This window comes from Apis dorsata, unplaced genomic scaffold, assembly GCF_000469605.1.
Source record: "Apis dorsata unplaced genomic scaffold, Apis dorsata 1.3 scaffold_165, whole genome shotgun sequence".
NCBI classification, from domain to species: domain Eukaryota; kingdom Metazoa; phylum Arthropoda; class Insecta; order Hymenoptera; family Apidae; genus Apis; species Apis dorsata.
Genome location: NW_006263454.1, coordinates 1096332 through 1114249, shown reverse-complemented (window position 1 = coordinate 1114249; position 17918 = coordinate 1096332). Strand labels below are relative to the sequence as shown.

At 33.5% G+C, this 17918-nt stretch overlaps 2 protein-coding genes and 1 long non-coding RNA gene across 3 annotated transcripts in view; 1 reads left to right on the top strand and 2 right to left on the bottom strand.

The window, feature by feature from the left end:
• The window catches only part of LOC116185370, a 10209-nt gene extending 7197 nt beyond the window's left edge, over positions 1-3012 (bottom strand). The window contains exon 1 of the long non-coding RNA XR_004150213.1: positions 3002-3012. This is a non-coding gene — a long non-coding RNA (uncharacterized LOC116185370). The remainder of the gene's footprint in view (positions 1-3001) is intronic.
• Positions 3013-4893: 1881 nt separating this feature from the next.
• LOC102673513 lies at positions 4894-8498 on the top strand. Its single transcript, XM_031509642.1, has 4 exons — positions 4894-6314; positions 6878-7174; positions 7272-7535; positions 7981-8498. Exons 1-4 carry the CDS (start codon positions 5009-5011, stop codon positions 8223-8225), a joined length of 2112 nt encoding a protein of 703 aa, XP_031365502.1. The 5' UTR covers positions 4894-5008; the 3' UTR covers positions 8226-8498.
• A 4835-nt stretch (positions 8499-13333) lies between these two features.
• On the bottom strand, positions 13334-15364 carry LOC102673368. The gene has a single exon (XM_006613989.1). The coding sequence runs from the start codon at positions 15362-15364 to the stop codon at positions 13334-13336; it is 2031 nt and encodes a 676-aa protein (XP_006614052.1).
• Between the last annotated feature and the right edge of the window lie 2554 nt (positions 15365-17918).

Here is a 17918-nt window from a genome sequence, read left to right as displayed (position 1 = left end):
AAAAAAAAAAAAGGAAAATTGCACGATCATGTTTAATCAACTTTAAGGTTTCTTTAATTTTAAATTCGATAATTACAAACGAATAATATTTGTGCAAAAATTTGATAACAATGTTTAATAATCTATCGAGTGCAAAGGATTAAAAGTTCACTTCATTCTGTGAACATGATATTACAAAGTATTATTCAAAAGGCATCCTCTTCAACAGATCCAATTTCGAATTCCTTTTCGCTAATAAACAGCCACAAAATTCACCAAATTTATCTTCGCTTATTTTACGCGAATTCCAATCTCTTAATACGTATATTTAATGCCAATCTGTTTGTGAATTATAATCGGGCAATTAATCATCAAAATTGGACGTCGCCTTACTGATTATTTTTCAAATCCCCTATGAGCATCATAACAACATTTCATGGACCGATGAAAACTCGATTAAATTCCGATGGTACTTTCCCACCTTAATGGTACGCCTAAATGATACCGTTTTGCATTCGAATTGTTTCTGGAATGATTCGATTGGAATTATTCCTGCCATGAGGTACATATCGCCGGTATTTGATCGCTTATATATCGATTCTATATTGTTTTCGTTTCAACGCTCGTGAAACTTTAAATTCAAAAGTTATTGGAAACCAGAAATATTGTCGATCGTATTCGATGAATGTGTTCCGCTATTTTATCGAATATTTATGACGTTATGTTAATCCCAATTTGGAAATTATAGCCCATAAATAAACAGAAATGGTTTTTGAAGAACCTTCATAATTATTTTTTTTACTATAATATTTTATACTATATATAAATTAAAGTCATTGAAAAAATATTTAAAAAGTCCAACAGTAATAATCCATAGATTTATCTGAGATTCGAAATTATAAATCACATCGAAAAAAATTTCAGAAAAGGAAACAAACTCTTATATGTTCTTTACTTGGAAAAAAAATCGAATTATATGAATGTTATGCTCTTCTTGAAACTGGTCAATTTTTGTACAAAATTGTTTCGATATAATTACACAATTTTGAAAATATTTCACCTTGTATAAATATCATATAATTTCCCACGAAAAGATTTTTAATATTTTCATTTCCCAATTTTGTATCCGATTCTTTCTAAAAATATATTTTATCCTATCAAATTATAAAACTTTGGAGAATATTCTATTATACGATGTATGATTTTAAAAGGAAACAATTTCCTGTCTTTATCCAATCTGCATAAATTCCTCTTATAAATAATCGATAGAAGTCAACGTAGTGTTATTAATGGAAGTCGACGTCTCTTGATAGCGAACGTCTAGATATCATCAGGTTCACCTTCATTAAAGCTTCTTTGAAGAATACAAAGTTTCTGTACTATCATTATTACCATGCACGTAGTTCAAAATCTTTGATCTAGAATTCCGAAAGTAATTACATTGCTCTCGATTGAGATGATGAAGATGTGTAAACAGAGGAGGAAACAGAAGAATTTTAAATTGATAGGATCCAAATAAATTACATTTCATACGAGGAATTACAATTTATCACGTATCCTTGGCCATCCTTCGTTTTCCCAATGAATTCTGAATTTTAAATTATTAAATATTTCGTTTGAAAATATATACGCAAACACGTAATTTGATCTAAAGAAAGCGAAAATAATTATTCAAACGCTTAAAGTGATCAAATTCGTACGAAATAGGAGTTAAATTGATTCAGAATATCCATTTTGGCGAAGCGATGATTGCATTTACTTACGCTCAATTTATTGATTTTCATTCGATAAATGCTGGTAACAATTTTAATACGAATTTCGACCAATTAATAATATTCGTTTGATAGAATAATAATTATCGAACAAATTCTCTCTCTTTACTTAAAATTATTGATGTTACGACATTAATGATTCACGCGTATTATTACGATCTCTAAAGATTGTAAAGGATAAATTTTAGTAGTAGTTGAAAAAAAAAAAATTTATTCCAAAATCAGAGAATGGGATTATTTCTCGTCGTCGTTGTACGAAAAAGAAAAGTTCGTATTTCTTTCTTAGAAGTTTTTTCACACAAGGACGTCGAGAGAGATAATATAAGAACGTTCTTTCTTTCCAACACCCTGTTTTCCCACCCTGTCAACGTGGTGAAAAATTGCACCATGGATATTGGCTGTTTCATAAATTCTAATGTTAACGAAGTGCGGAAACGTGTATTTGATTCACTTATAAAAAGTATACGACGTTTGCCCAAGGATATGATGCACTTTCAAGGTGAACAAATTATACTGTAAAATAGGGAAGAAATAAAGTTTCTTCGAGTAAGAAGCAAAATTCAAACTTTCTTGAATTTTGTATTAATCATCCTTGAGAAACTTATTTATTATACGATGTATTCGTGATTGCACTAACATTTGTACATATATATAATGCATCATACGTATGAGAATTATTTCTAACTTAAAGAAAAATTAAAATTAAGTCGTTAAAATTTAAAAGAATTTATTACAATGGAAACTGAAGATTATGCTTGTAGCATTATGTTCAATTAAATGTAAATTAAGAAGCATCTTGTTTGTCTCTATATATGAATAAAAATAGTTTTCAATTTTTTTTTATAGTTTCAAAGTTATACATTATTTTAATCAAAATGATATTAGAATATGAAAAAGAGAAAATATATTGTAAAAACTAATTCAATATCTTTAATCATCTAAAATGGACCGTTATGAGAAGATTGTAAAAATTTTTCATTTACTTTGGTTTCATATTGCAAAAAGATATGCCTTTATAATTGAATTCAAAAATTTATAAAATCGAATTTACTTCGAAAAATGGGCCGTGGAATTCGTATCATCGTGCATACGAATTATCAACAGAACGAAATAGAAAGAAATCGTCTCTGGTTATCTTCTCTGTTCCAACAAGATACTTACTTTTTATTACGTCCCTATTGCGGGTACTGCTCTTCCTATCTCCCTTTTATTAGTGGTATTTTCGTTTTATTGTTACATTTAGTACCTACGCTGTTTCTTTTTATCGCAAAATTGGATTTTACTTAAAATTTTCCTCTCTATCGTGCAAGAGATAAATCTGGTGGAACAAGGAAATAGGTTAAACCGACACCGGACCTGTATTTCACTTTGACGATTGATCAATCTTTCAGGATTGAAAATAACACTTTTTTTTTTTTTCAGAAGCCGAAATGTAATGGCATTCGTACCTTCCATATTTCTTAAAGGACTTTGCATCAATCTTCGTCCCCATAAGTTCTCGACTGAGAGCTAATTTTCCAGCATAAAACCTTGGAAGTTACGTCTAGGGAGAGGAGGACACCGATCTCCTAAGTAATATACTTATCGAAGTTACGATTAACAAGCTTTCACCTTTTTCACCTCTTAGTGAAAAGTCTACTGTAATCCTTACTGTTGGCGAGTAAGTTGTAAAAAAAAAAAAATTTTTTTTTCTCAACAACAAAGAGAACAGAAAACTAGAAATAATTTTTTACTTCGAAAGTAATTACAAGTTTTATTATTCGTCCTTTGTTGCGTCATCTCAATCCCGTTCGTTGAATAAAACAAAAGTTTTATCGCAATCATAAGTAAATTACAACTTTTATTCTTTACCGAGTCTTCGTCTCGATGTTTATCGTTTGCAAATAAATCTCTTGAAGAAAAAAAAAAAATTTTTTTTCTTCCAACTTTGATTAAAACGATATTGGAAGAATATTTAACAGGAAAGGATAAAAATTATGTAAATCCTATGGAGAAATTATAACGTTAAATGAGATCTTTTTAGAAATACGATTTCCTTTTCTAAAGTAATCCATCTTAAGTAAAATCCATCTTAGTTCCTGTTCTAATTAATTCTAAACAAATTGGGCAAATTTGTGGAAAGGAGATCATCGCCTTAGAAAGAATATTAAAACGATTATCGGTTAATTCCGACAAAATTATGACAAAACATTTCGTTCAAATTTGAAGTACAATAGTAAATCTTTGAATAATCAAAGGAATCGAACAAATATCGATAAAATAAATTAAAAGGTAAAAGAAATAAGTTTAAAATAAGAACGAAAATATATAGTTCAATTTTTCCAGTTTCATTCGTCTGCATTTGTGTGAAGATGTTGAACCAAAAAAAAAAAAATAGACCAAATACAAACTGGAATGCGTGAAAAGCGGATTTTTCAATTAACGATTTTTCGTTGAACGAAAAGAAGAAAAGTCGCTTACTGTTAAAGTTGCCAACTCGGCAAACTAATTTGGAATTCGTAATCGTATCTAATTTATTGGATCGAGAGAATTAACTTGGTCTCCAGGAATTTCAAACCTTGTTGAATTGGCTTTTGTCACTCCTCCTAGTCCTGGATTCGACATTTCGACGCGCCAGATTTTTTGACACGACCCTGTCGAATCCTGTGTTACTTTGAAAGTCAATCAAACCAAGTCGATCCCTCAAAAATTCGAGAATTCTTCGATAATTTAAAACTAAAGGGAAACTTTAATAATCTAATTTTTTAATTTAAAATATCGAGTGGAACAAAATTTATTTCGAACATAATAAATGCGATTTAAAATAATTGTACTTGTTTAAAACAAGGAATCGATATTATTAATAAAATTTTTAAATAAATCCTCTTTCATAAAGTAATAAAAAATCCGATAATTAAAGTAAGTAGATGAAATTTAACAAGAAAAATTTTATGAATCCTGTCCTCTGATCTTGTAATACCTTATAGGTTAACATTCTCACTAAAACTAACCACACTAAGAAAATATCCTAAGATATATAATGTAAGTAAACGAGCACTATTATTTGTTTATTCCATAAAATTCTTTCATCCGTATCGCACAACAACCATACATAACAAAATAAGAAACAATAAGAATATACGATACGACAATAAATCGAATCTCCACCTATCAAAGAATCGAAAACTTTCGAGATTCTTTCGAGCCCTCCTATCACGAATAAATCCAATTCTGTTCGCAGGACGTGACTCGTGGGTCGACACGATTCTTTCAAAGCAATGTCCAAGCTACTTCTCACGACGCTGCTCCCTCTAACCATCCTTTTTCGCGTCGCCTGCAAATTATCCAAGTCTGACGAATCGGACAGCTATTCCAACCTATACCCTTTCCTGGAAAAATGGGCCAGGACCAGTCACACGAAGATGCTGACCGTGGTGTTCGACGATTACGACTTCCAACGGCCCCCCTTCGACATCCCCTCTGAAATGCTGATCGATTTAAACGTGTCCACCAAACTGGTTACTTTGAAACATCTAATATCTCTTAGAAACAAGGACAGAAGGCGCGATTATCGAACGATAGAGAGTGAAAATTGCGTGTTGCTCTTATTCTCCTCCGTGGACCATCTCAAAGATATCCTCAGCTCGCCCCATTTGATCTCGTTCTGGCATCCGGAGAATTTCTACATACTTCGCGAGCAAGGGCGGTCGTCCATCAGCTCGTTCGAGCAGGAACGATTCTGCCAGTGGGCGTTCGAGAGGCTTTGGAGGGTGAGGAAGGTGCACAAACTGCTTCTGTTCACCGGTGATAAAGTGATCCGATACGATCCTTTCGATCACAACAGGCTTCGCGCCAGGTATGACGAAGGTTGCAACCGGTATTGCAATAAATCGAGCGAGGAGGATGGTTTTCTATCGATCGACGGGTCGAACATCACCGACGTGTCCGATCTCTTCGAGGAGGAGAGGATCGACTTCGAACGATACCCGTTGAAAATATCCATCTTCGAGACGAGCACGATCTCTTTCAAGGAGGGGAGATATTTCGGTTTGGATTTCAAGTATCTGGAAGAGGTTTGCAAAAAGATGAACGTGACGCGTTCCCTGATCAAGTCGAAGGATAGATTCGGTTGGGAGGAGAACGGCACGTTCTTCGGGACAATTGGACACTTGGTATACGGATTTGCGGACGTCTCGTTCAATCAATTCTTCGTCAAGGATTATATGACCAGGCAGCTTGAGTTCACCGCGTCAATTACGAGTGACAAATTGTGCGTTCTTATACCGAAAGCTGCACCCCTCCCCGATTATCTCGTGATAGTCAAGATCTTCACGGGGAAGGCATGGTTGCTCGTGTTCGCCGCCCATTTCGTCATCGCTATGATTTACACCATCTTGAAGATCGAGAAGTATCGAAATATGCTCGAGGCTGTGAGGAAAAGCGGCCAGGCGTTTTTCTGCTGCGAATATATTCCCGACTCGTATTTTCTCGAGGATCGAAACGGTGTCGTGTTCAACGTTGTTCGAGAAACGGGCGAGGGGGTATCGTACGAGGAAGACGAGCGAGTGAACGATGGAAATACCAGGTATATATATATGTATATATATATATCGTATGATATAATACCTTTCGCCTTTGAAAGATTTCATCAGAGCGAAAGAAAAAAAAAAATCATGACGGATTATCGAGTCGAGTTTTGAGAGGAGAAGGAGGAATATTTTATTTGCGTAACAGCGAGCCATTGTTTGAATAAAAATATGGATTTACACAAAGTATGTAGAAGAGAAATATACGATGGAATTAATACGAATAGAAAATGGGTTGAGCTTTTATCGTGGAAATTTGAATATTTAAAATTCGAGAATTTTCTTATTAAACCCTGATATTTGACGAAAAATATTTAATTTTATTCAACTTGCGATATCTGTTTAAGAAACAAAGTTCTTTAAATATTTTAACTCTATCCTGTTTTCGATAAAATTTTCACTAAATGTTTGTAATAAAAAAAGTTGTTTATTTTTACCTTTCTTCTTCTCTTCACACATTTTCGCAAATCTTATTACGCGAATCTTTGCACAACGAATACAAGAATGATTTTTATTCCAGAAAATATCCTCGTTTTGCTAACAACTTTTTCCTGTTCGATGGATCAGAAAACGTCGGACGGATGGCATCCAATACGAAGAAAAACGACTCGAAACGATTCGATCGAGCCTCTTTGTCCCTTCTGATAACTCTGGCACGGTATTTAATGAAGGTGGTATTTCAGCTTATGCAACCCTTTAAATTGGGTCAACCATGGTTCCCGGAGAGATTGTTGCTGTTATGCAGTCTACTTCTCAGTTTGATCCTCAATGGAATAATCACATCTCAACTTGCCTCCAGTTTCAGCAAACGAATGTACTACGAAGACATTAACACGTTGGAACAATTGGAGAAAAGCGGTTCTTACTTCACGTCTCGATTACTTTTCTTTCTTTTCTTTTTTTTATCCCCATTGTGCGTGGAATTTTTATTCCTTCTAATTTAATTTATTCGTAGGGATCACGATTTTAACCGACGCCAAAGATGTCATAAGCGACGCGTTCACCGATGTAACATCACCGTTGATTAAACGGCTTCACGAGAGATTGGAATACGCGAACAGATCGGAAGTTCATAGAAGGTTGTTCGAGGTGAGGGATGCTGGCTATCTTCACCGAATCGCAACCCTCCCGTTGAAATACGACGAATACCAGAGGAAAACGTTGCACGTCGTCAAAGAGTGTCCAAAGGATTACATCATAGCCAATGTGATGAAGAAAGGTAATGAAATTACTCATAACTTTATTTTACTCGATCATTTGATTATCATTGTTTTATCATTTTATTCCAGCCATAATTGTCTCAACCTACTAGTCAAGTAAACACGACTAACTTATTTTACTTCTCCACTGACAACCTCATAATTTACTTGACTATGTATAATTGTTTTGTTCTACTTTCTTTTTAACCATTCTTAGTTCGAATCCTCGTTTCATCACATTCTATTGCATCTACACGTATTTCGTCAAATCCTTAAAAATGCACAGAATCCAACTAGGTATTTTCTTTATAAAATATCGAACATTTTTTCGCCTTCAGAATTTAATCGATAAAGTGTCTAAAATTATTTTCCTTATATATATTCCTTTCATTATTTGTTGCTACTCTTGCAAAATTCGTAAATAAAAATATTCTTCAAGTGTTGAATCGGAAAATGCAATTTCAGGATCACCTTTCGGAAGACGTATAAACACCATTCTTCTCAGGTTGAACAATGGTGGTTTCTATAAGATTTGGTATCAAGCCATGTACCAATCGTTGAAACGGAAAGAGATGATGACGCTCGATGACTCGTCGATACATCGAAAGATCACGATTCGACATTTGTTTATCCCTTTCGGGATATTGTACCTTGGACTGGCCACCAGCGTAATCGTATTCATCTACGAATATCGGCAAAACAACGTTTGACGTTGGTTAAGCCCGTTTGCTCAAAGGGATGTTCGAAACGAATGTAAAAAGCGATAACTGAAGTGGAAATCATTGTGTCTCCAACGTGTCATTCCTTTTCCCTTTCACCACCAAAGGGTGAAGCAAAGTAAATGGGATGTGAAAATTTAAAAAAAAAATTCATTTCATATTTTCTTGTCTTTTAGAAAGAAAATATATAGATAAGAAACGAAATTGTTCTCGATAATATAGCTTTTGACGAACAATTTTTATGATTTTCATTTTTCAATAATCTTAAAACGTATATTTTAGGAATATAAAAATTATAATATCAAAAATGATATTCATCTTAATTCGATTTTTATATATAATAATATTTATTATGCGAGTATAATTGAACGAAATTTTGTTATATTTACACATGGTGAAAATTTTGATTAAAATAAATTAAATAATGAATTCACATAATGATTCGATCAATTTATAGAGAGAAACATTTTTCTTTGGCAACGTGTAATTGTAATTAATTTTTTAAATTTCTGTAAACAAGATTTATTCTGAATTTAACAAAATCCAAAAGAAATTCTCCGATCGCATTCATTCATTATAAAAGTAGAAAATCGTTCCGAGAATTACGAATCGACTGGTCATCTCATTCTACGTGGATTTTCACGATAATACATATTTATACATCCCCTGTGGAAATATCTTTTCCAGAAAATTAAACTTAAATCATTCTTGTTCCATGCTAAATTTAATAGGCTTTGCATCTTTTGCCAACGTAATATCATTTTTTAATGATACTTTTTTTTTTTCTTTTATTATCTTGACACGCGAAGAATTTTTATTTAAGAATTACAGATAAAGTTAAAAATTATTCTATTCAAAAGTTAATTTGAATGACGATTCCTGAAAATTATTCCATCGAATAAGAGAAAGAGAGAAGAAATTCATTCGAAGTAATAATAATATGTTAAGTTTTATATAATTTTGTCTAAATAAAGGAATAAGAAAGAAACGTAAATCCTATCTAAAAGTTAAAATTACTACTTACCCGGATTAATTAATAGTTAACTTCGTATACACTCTTAATACACTTAGATTCAACTTTTAAACTTTTTTTAGATTTTTAATTTTTCGAATTTTATAGTAACAGTTTTTACACTTTGATGGATAAAAATATAATTTTTTTTTTCTCTCGCTATAAATATTCACGAGCACTTTCAGATCGTTAAAAACTAAACGCAATCGATTTCAACGCCATCGACCTTTCTCTGCGATCCGTTTTTTCTTTGCACAATTTTTCAATGAAAAAGGAATAGAAGAAAATTTCTTGTGTGTACATGTACATGTAAGAACGATATGAATAGCAAAAAGATGCTGTTTTTTGGAGAATATTTTTCACGATATATTAAAACCGTATTAGAGTTCGTTATGGAACGATGGATCGTTTTGTCTGATTTTATCTCTCGAGATTTTGAAAAAGAATGGAGCATGTTTAACATGTCCATTGTGTGCGCATCGCAAATCTCAGTCGACAAGGTCCATGTACGGTATATCGATTTTTTTCCATACAATAACCCAATACACAGAGTGTTTGGTTACATATGTTCAAAAACTTGGGACGTGATTCTTCAAATATATGATATTATTCTTCAAAGTAAGATTCAACGATAGAAAAAAAGTTGAATTTTCAATTTTATTTTTTATTGACAATTGAAAATCGACGAAAATACTCCTGGACACGAACAAATCTCTGACACGAATGAACGAACGTAGGACATATCAGTGATCCTCAAATTCACCAACTTATTTCCTATATAAATTATAGAAAAAAAGGTTGCAAAAAATGATTATATCCTTATAAATAATATTTTTTTCAAAGATAAACGTATCTAAATCGCATAATTTAAATGTTTTAATCTGAAAACTCGTTTAAACCTCGATTAAAATTAGGAAAACTTTAAACCGTTATAACTCCGAAGATAGTCACTTCCGGTCAACGAATGAAAGCTCATCAGAAGCGCGGAACCTTGCCCTTTAAAATGCTTTTTCGTTTATCCCGATACGACTTCCGGTTCTCGAGATATCGTCGTGTAAAGAGAAGGGTAATTTTTAACCATTTACCATCTCCGTCCTTGTCGCTTACTCGGATCTCTCGCTCGCGCCTCGTCTAACTGACCTGTCCCAAATTGCAGACAAGCGACAGACGCGTTTCTTAGATACCTTACGAACGTAGTACGTAATTCGAGGAAAAAATATAGGTCATTGGATCGCGGGCCCATTCATAATTTCTGCACCGTCTCAAGCGCTGTAGAAATTATAAATCCTTATATCTCGGCAATCAATCGAGATATCGGGATGAAACAAAAAGCAATTTCAATGGTATGGTTTCCACTGTTTCTCGAATAGATTTTGATCGACAAATTTTCAGTTTCTTTTTCTGTTTTTTATATAAATGTTTGAAGTGTTATTCGTGATTTTTTTTTGTAATTTTATAATCGATTTGTTATTATAATACAAAGAATTGATAATATAGATATATTTCACGGTTTTATATTTTATAGGATGGACAGTAAATAGGCAAAGTATTATAAATATTATTTCAATATTGTTATGTATGCATGTGTTAATACCTCGTATCTAGTTGATTAAATTTAGAAGACGATAAATATCGTTGCGTTTGAAGATCACTGTGCTCCTTGTTATTTGAGTTACTCTTGATTCGTTCGCGTAGAGAGGTTTGCTGATGCCCATCGGATATTTTCGTCGTTTGTCAATAAAAAGTAGAACCGAAAATAATTTTTTTTTTTATTCTTCATTTTTTTCTCCCTAAATTTTGTGATTTTTTTTATAGTGATACATTAGATTATACGTATAATGTGGAAAATTCTAACTTTTATAATCGATATAATCGTTGTCAAGACACATTACACAGACGATCGGACGATAAAGAGAAGAATTTCGTTCTTGCAAAGGACGATCATAATTTCACGATCATAATGGAAAATTTTCATTAACATAATGTCCACATCGCTAGGATTGAATAGCAATTTCATCTGATCTATCTTGGACGGAATGCGGTCTCACCGTAATTTCGTAATTCTCAAAGCATTATATCTAAAATTTATTGAAACGTCACAAATATAATCACGTATATCCGCTTGACACTACTCAAAGGACAACATTCGTTTCTCCAAAGACAGAATCACTGTTTGATATAATAGCAGATAATTTGCACAAAAGAATAATCATTCGTTCTGCGATACTCTTAATATTTGACGTTTCATTCGTTTTGTAGTGACAGGAATTTTTATTACGTTATACCCTCAACCGTAGGACGATATAAAACTATATTAAAAATCGTAGAACGCTTTCTATTTCCGATACAAATCTTTAGAATTTAATAAAAATTTAAATATTTAAATTTTTCTATTGAAATTAATTTTGTATTTTTATTTTTACATAAAGTATATCAAATATCGATACTTTTTCTCTATTATAAATATATATTTTTCCATTTGTTGTATATAATGTCTGTATAAAAGTTTCATACACGTTATTATTATTAAACATGTAGAACTTTTAAATGTTTAGATAAAAGTTTCTGCAAGTATATTAATATTGAATGATTAATTTATCTTCAAAATTACGCACGATTTAATTTTATAATAAAAATATCTTTAGCAATATGATCAATTATTCGACGTATAATATAGTATGTAGAAAAGAAAGGAAATCAAGAGAAAATTTTCAAAAGTTTTTCTATTGTTTAAAATTTCCGTTAAGAATAATTTCAGATGATTATTCTTTCTTCTGTCTTTCACCGCTAATATTAATAATTATTCTCCGTAATATAAATTTTCTCATTTACCAACCAACTCTGAAGGAAAAGGAAGGAAGAAAGTATTTTCAAAATTCCACCTGTGTGTAATTTCAATTGTATTTTTACACGAATTAAAAAAGAACTAAAAATTGGAGATTCTATTCGAAAAATAAATAATGAGATTTATATAATTTTTAATCATTCAAATCGATAGATATTTTTATAAATTTATTTACAAAGAAGAAGAAGAAAAATTATTATTGTTATGGAAAAACAGAATTTAACATAATTATTGCGCGGATTTTTTGAAAAGAAATATTTTTTTCAAGAGAAATACATTTCTTGTCTTATTGTTAAGTTGATTTGTGATAAGATTCAATCGTTTCCACGAAAAAAACAAATACTTTCGTAACACAAACAGGTACAACTTAATCGCATTTGGTGAAGCATCTTCTTCGAAGAAATGAAATACGTGCTTTGAATATTAATTCGAGGTACAAGTCCTGTTTAGGTAATTTTATCGAAATTCAAAATAGTTTGATTTATAATTTATTCTTTACATCCAAATATCGATTTGTTTTTAATGTACATCATTAATTATCTCGCATTAATAATTTATCAAATTTATTATAAAATTGTGGTTTAATAATTAATCAACCTTCACAAGATGAATAAGTAATTAATAATTTTATTGTTATTCAAATCGTTTTCGATTAAAATAAATCAACGTAGTAATTTTTTTTTATTTAATTATTTTTTCTTGTTTCTTCATTAATAATGAAAAACGTATGAATTTTTTTTTTTAAATCAAACATCAAACAAAGCTCCTCTTTTTTTTTTTCGTATCGTGTCAAGTGGACGAATTGAATTTAATAATAAATAAGGCCGCGCGTGTTTCAACGGCAAGGAAAAGGATTCAAGTGAAAATAACTAATCATCGTTGATTCGGCAGATGATAACCAGCTGCCCCGCTCTCAGATATTCCGATTTAACGATTTTCAGTTGAAATAAACCAAAGAGGCGTGTTAAGGAAAAACAAACGAAAGGGGACGAAAAGAATATTAAAAAATTCTTTCTCTCGTCGTCCATGAGAAAAAATTAAAACTTGGGAACAAAGTTCGAATAAATTCGCGTGGAAAAATTTCCAAGAAACGTTACAACGATAAAACTTCTTTATTGCACAACGCGTTTAAAATTGCCAGTGATTTAAATTCATCAATTTAAATTTCCCGCTAAAAAAAGAGAAAGAAAGAAAGAAAGAAAGAAAAATATAAATCGATCGATCTTTCCATTTTAAACATTTCTAACGTCTCTTTCTATTCCGTTTCGCGGCTTGTAATTCGCAAAAGAATATCAAGGTGGACAAAAGCAGACCGATGAACAACAATAAAAAAGCCAAGACGTAATAGCCGAGGGACAACTTGTGTATTTTCACGAAATCTTCCGTCCCTCCTTTGTTATATAACGTAACGAAGTACTTCATCTCGTCTATCCAGTGTTCGGGCAGCCCTGCCTCCGCCATTCTCAACAACACGAAATTAACCCTTTCTGCGTACGGTGAATGCAATTTCAAAATGTAAGAAATTCTATAAGTCATCGCGCACTCGTCCACCATGTACAACGAAGATTTTTCACGATCGTTGTAGTATCTGTGAGGTAATAATTGCATATTGTACAATCTGGTCATCGAGATCTTATCCTCGGCCAACACGATATTTTTCGTCGATCGTTGAAACTCGATCACTTGAATTTTCTCCCACAGGTCAGAGCCAACGAACGCTTGCTTCAAGTTCTCGTATTTGGTGATCATCGTCTTCCCGGATCTCACCACCTCGTCCACCGTGCGATACTGATAATAATGGAAAGGTTTGTTCAAGCTTGAAACGAGAAAACTTTGATACAAACCGCTTATAATGAGATTGAAGAAAAGTATGCCGGTCAACAGAGCTCTTTCGGCCGTGTATTCACTGTCCCGTATAGGATAGCAAAGGTACTCGAAGAAAGCGAAGAATTTTTCCACTATCCGAGGAATTTCCGGTGGCTTCCCCCCGACGGAATCCCAAACGGATTCCCCTCGAACATGTGGAATCTTCGTTCTTTTCTCGATAATCCTCGTACCTCGATGATTATTCGAGAAAGTTGGCGGCCGACGTCGAAACGACGAGCTTAGATACCTTACAAGCCTCCATAACAACGTGATCAAGACGTTGTACATTATCAATACGAGCCACAAGTGGGCTCGAAAAGGGAAGAAGAACACGTACATGTTGGGTATGAAGCCGTAATTGGTCATCACGAAGCATATCTTGTCCTCGTACATCGAGGGTGTGAATTGAAACTTTTGAAAACGGTCGTAAGTCTTGACGAAAAATCCCGTGATGCACATGTCGGTTATACCACCCTCTATGTCCTTGATCAGGAACGAGAATGGATCTCGTTTGATATTTCTCTTCCTCACCGCTTTGATGTTGAAGCTAGCGCGCATAGCCTTCTCGAGAACGAATAACGCTTTCGCGTCTATTTTATCCAGTTTCAATCTGTTCCGGCGATCGTACGAAATTTTCATAAGTATAGATTCGAACACCGACACGTTCACGGGATAATTATTCAAATTTTGAAAATTTTCGAACAGCACCCTCCTCGCAGCACCCCCTCCTTGCCCAGCTTCCAGAATCTCACCCCAACCCTCCGATTCTCCTCCGTTTCGCGAGCTAGATCGCGACTCGTTGTTGAACCTTCCCCCTTGAACCCTCGAACCTTCACCCAAACACGTTTTGTACACGACACCGTACCCGTCCTCGTACCTCTCGAAAGGTTTATACCTGAGCATGCAACGAAAATCGTCATCGGCCGAGACGACTATCACTCTGTAAGCGTGATACCGCCTCCACAACGTTTCGAAAATATCCCTCCAGAGTACGATCCCTACCGGTGATCTCCCCGTGAACACGATCAAGTATTGATTATTCGCGTTCCAAACGTGCCATTCCCGATAAACGAGGATGACGTCGAAATGGTCGATCGTGAATAACCAAGTGATTCCTTCCAGTTCGTTGTTCTTCCAACAACAGGATTTAACAGGCTCTCCCGTGGTGCTCACTTTATACGTCTGGATCGAATTCTCTCTGATATATCGGAGAACAGCTTCGGTGGGGGCCGATTGAAATTTCGTCAATATGACGGAGATGGTGAGGGGTTGGAACTCGGGGGATTGGCGAATAAAATTCAACACCAGCCCGAGATTGTCGATCTTTCGCCCGGATAAGTGGTTATTCTCGATATTCTTGAATTTATCGTGGAACCAGGAGTGCCTCGTCGAAGAGCAAGGTTTCATCAAGACGAGGAAGAAAACGTATATCAGATGCATCTCTCTCATCTGTCTCGTTGCGATTCTCGTTTCTTATCGATCTCATCCCTTGCTTCTTTTTTTACTTTTCTTTTTTTTTTTTAGGGAGATTGGAAGGGAGTTCCAGCTCGTTGATTACTTCAAAGATGGAAGAAATCGATTTCGATCGAGTTGATTTTAATAAACTCCGCCACTTTCGAAGTGAATTCAACTTGTCCAACCGTGAAAATTTCTATTTTAAAATTTCTTTTATAACGGTATTACGAACGATCGATTTATTACAGGTAAGATTAGAAAACTTTTGTTCTATTAATACTTTTGTTCGTTATTTATAACGATTAGATCGTCGATCAATTATATTCCACGATCATTTGTTACCGATGTGATTACAAATCGTAATGGATCGTTAATTATTAATTCCAAAGAGAGAGAGAGAAAAAGAAAAAAGAAGAGAAAGGAAGGACTACGCTTCGGCAAGCGAAGAGGTAACGCGAAGAACTGGATAGGATATGCAAGTTGTTTCTCAAACCCGGAGCGAGAATATTCGTGTGCGCCTGTTCATATATAGGAAAAAATGAAGTTCCTATAGGAGGAAAGGTGATCGAAGATTAAAATCGAAAAGATTGAAAAGTTGTGATTATAATGATTTAGGTTAGCTAGTAAAAAGATATCCGAGCGGTGAATCGTATCGTAAATCATCCTATACGACGAACCTCGATCGATAAATGCGACCATTTTACACCGCTGATTACAGTTATTTCTAATTTTTCCCCGAAGTTGACGATGCGAAAAACGATGATGAACGACTTATTCGTTGATTTCTTAGGTCACGCGAGTCGTTTCGTGAAAAATGGCGGGAAAATACAGTTTTTAAAAAGAAGTGATCGTTACCTCGTAACCTCCTTTAAAGCTTTTCTGGAAAATTTTTTTTATCGCCTTTAAATGATATCGAGTTGATATCGAAGAAGGGACGTTGTTTGAACGATTTCTATATTTTTTTCTTCCGTACATACGTAATTCAATTCGACGTGTATTAAACGATAATACGTTTGTCAAGAATGAATATAGAATTATCTTGAAAAAATGAAGAGATCTATCTTATTTTAAATCATCGGTTATTATCCGATATCAAAAACAAGAATCGAATTATATTATATTTTTTCCCCCCTTTTTTTTTCTCTACTCGCTCGATCAAACGTGATAAATATCGAATGAAAATATGAAAAACGAGAGGGGAAAAAAATGATCGACGGTGTAGATGCAAAACAAAAAAAAAAAAAGAAAGAAAAAAACATGACGGGAGTGAAAGAAGCATTTGATGAAATAAACGCGTGCATTCGCTCTTCCTCCCCTTTCTTTCTCCTTATTCGTTCGATTAATTATATTTTTCTCGTTCAATTAACCATCGAACGTGCGTGAACATGGATGATTCAAGAGGGGTAAAAGAGGGAAAAGAGAAAAGTGAAAAATCGAGCAGTTAAACTCCTTTGCATAATGTGAAACGTTATGTAACAATTATTCCGTTTAAAGGATAATCGAGAAAAGTGGTAAAAGGTTGAAAATGAAACGAATGAAAGAAGATCGAAAAAAAAAAAGTCTTCGTATCCTTTTTTTATCTTTTTTTTCCACTTTCACAGATTTGCGTCTAACTAAATTTTGCTAACTTTATTGTTGTTGTTTGTAACAGGGTGAAAAGGTTTTATACGATTTTCATCCGTTTATTTCTGCCTGCTGTGTTTATCTCGAGAAAATCGGGCAAGCATTTCCCTCTCATTTGCCACGCTTCGACAGATCATTAAGTTCGAAAGTAGAATATTATCTCGTTCATTTCCATAGGATATTTGTCAAGAATTCTCCCTCTCTTTCTCTTATTTATATTTCCCTTTCATTCTTCCCAACTGTCATTATTGCATCATCGTTAATTCGGGTAAGATACTTTCGTTTAATTAATTTTTTTTATTTCCTCATCTCTTGAAAATTGAACGATTTCGTTTAATGATTCGGAAATATTTGCAGATACTTAACCTTAACCTTAATAATAAATTTAATAAAAATTAATTAAACCTTCTCAACCTCCACTTGCCCTACCAATTCTAAGAGATATACGGATTTTAATTAAAGAATACAAGGGAATGACAAGAGAGTAATTAAATTTAATTTGAATCGCTGCATGTCACTTCTTTAACCGTGCTTAAATGGAATTTAATACGGCAAAATTCGCTGAATAATCCGTAGTAATTAAATATCTCATCGATCAAAGTAACCGGTGTACGAGTGTGAAATATATTGGCTCGTTTAAAAATTAGAGAGGGACGAGACTGGTATGAAATAATCGCTCGACATTATTAATCGACAGCTCATAAACAACAATAATCGGGTTTTTACATAATAATTCTACGTATAAATATATAACATCTTGTACGCGTTAATATCGAACATTTTCAATTTTTCAGATTTTTATTTTTATTCGTTCCCGTATTCATTTTCTCAAAAAAAAAAAAACCTTCTCTCCTTAACATCAACAATAAAAATTTTCGTCCTC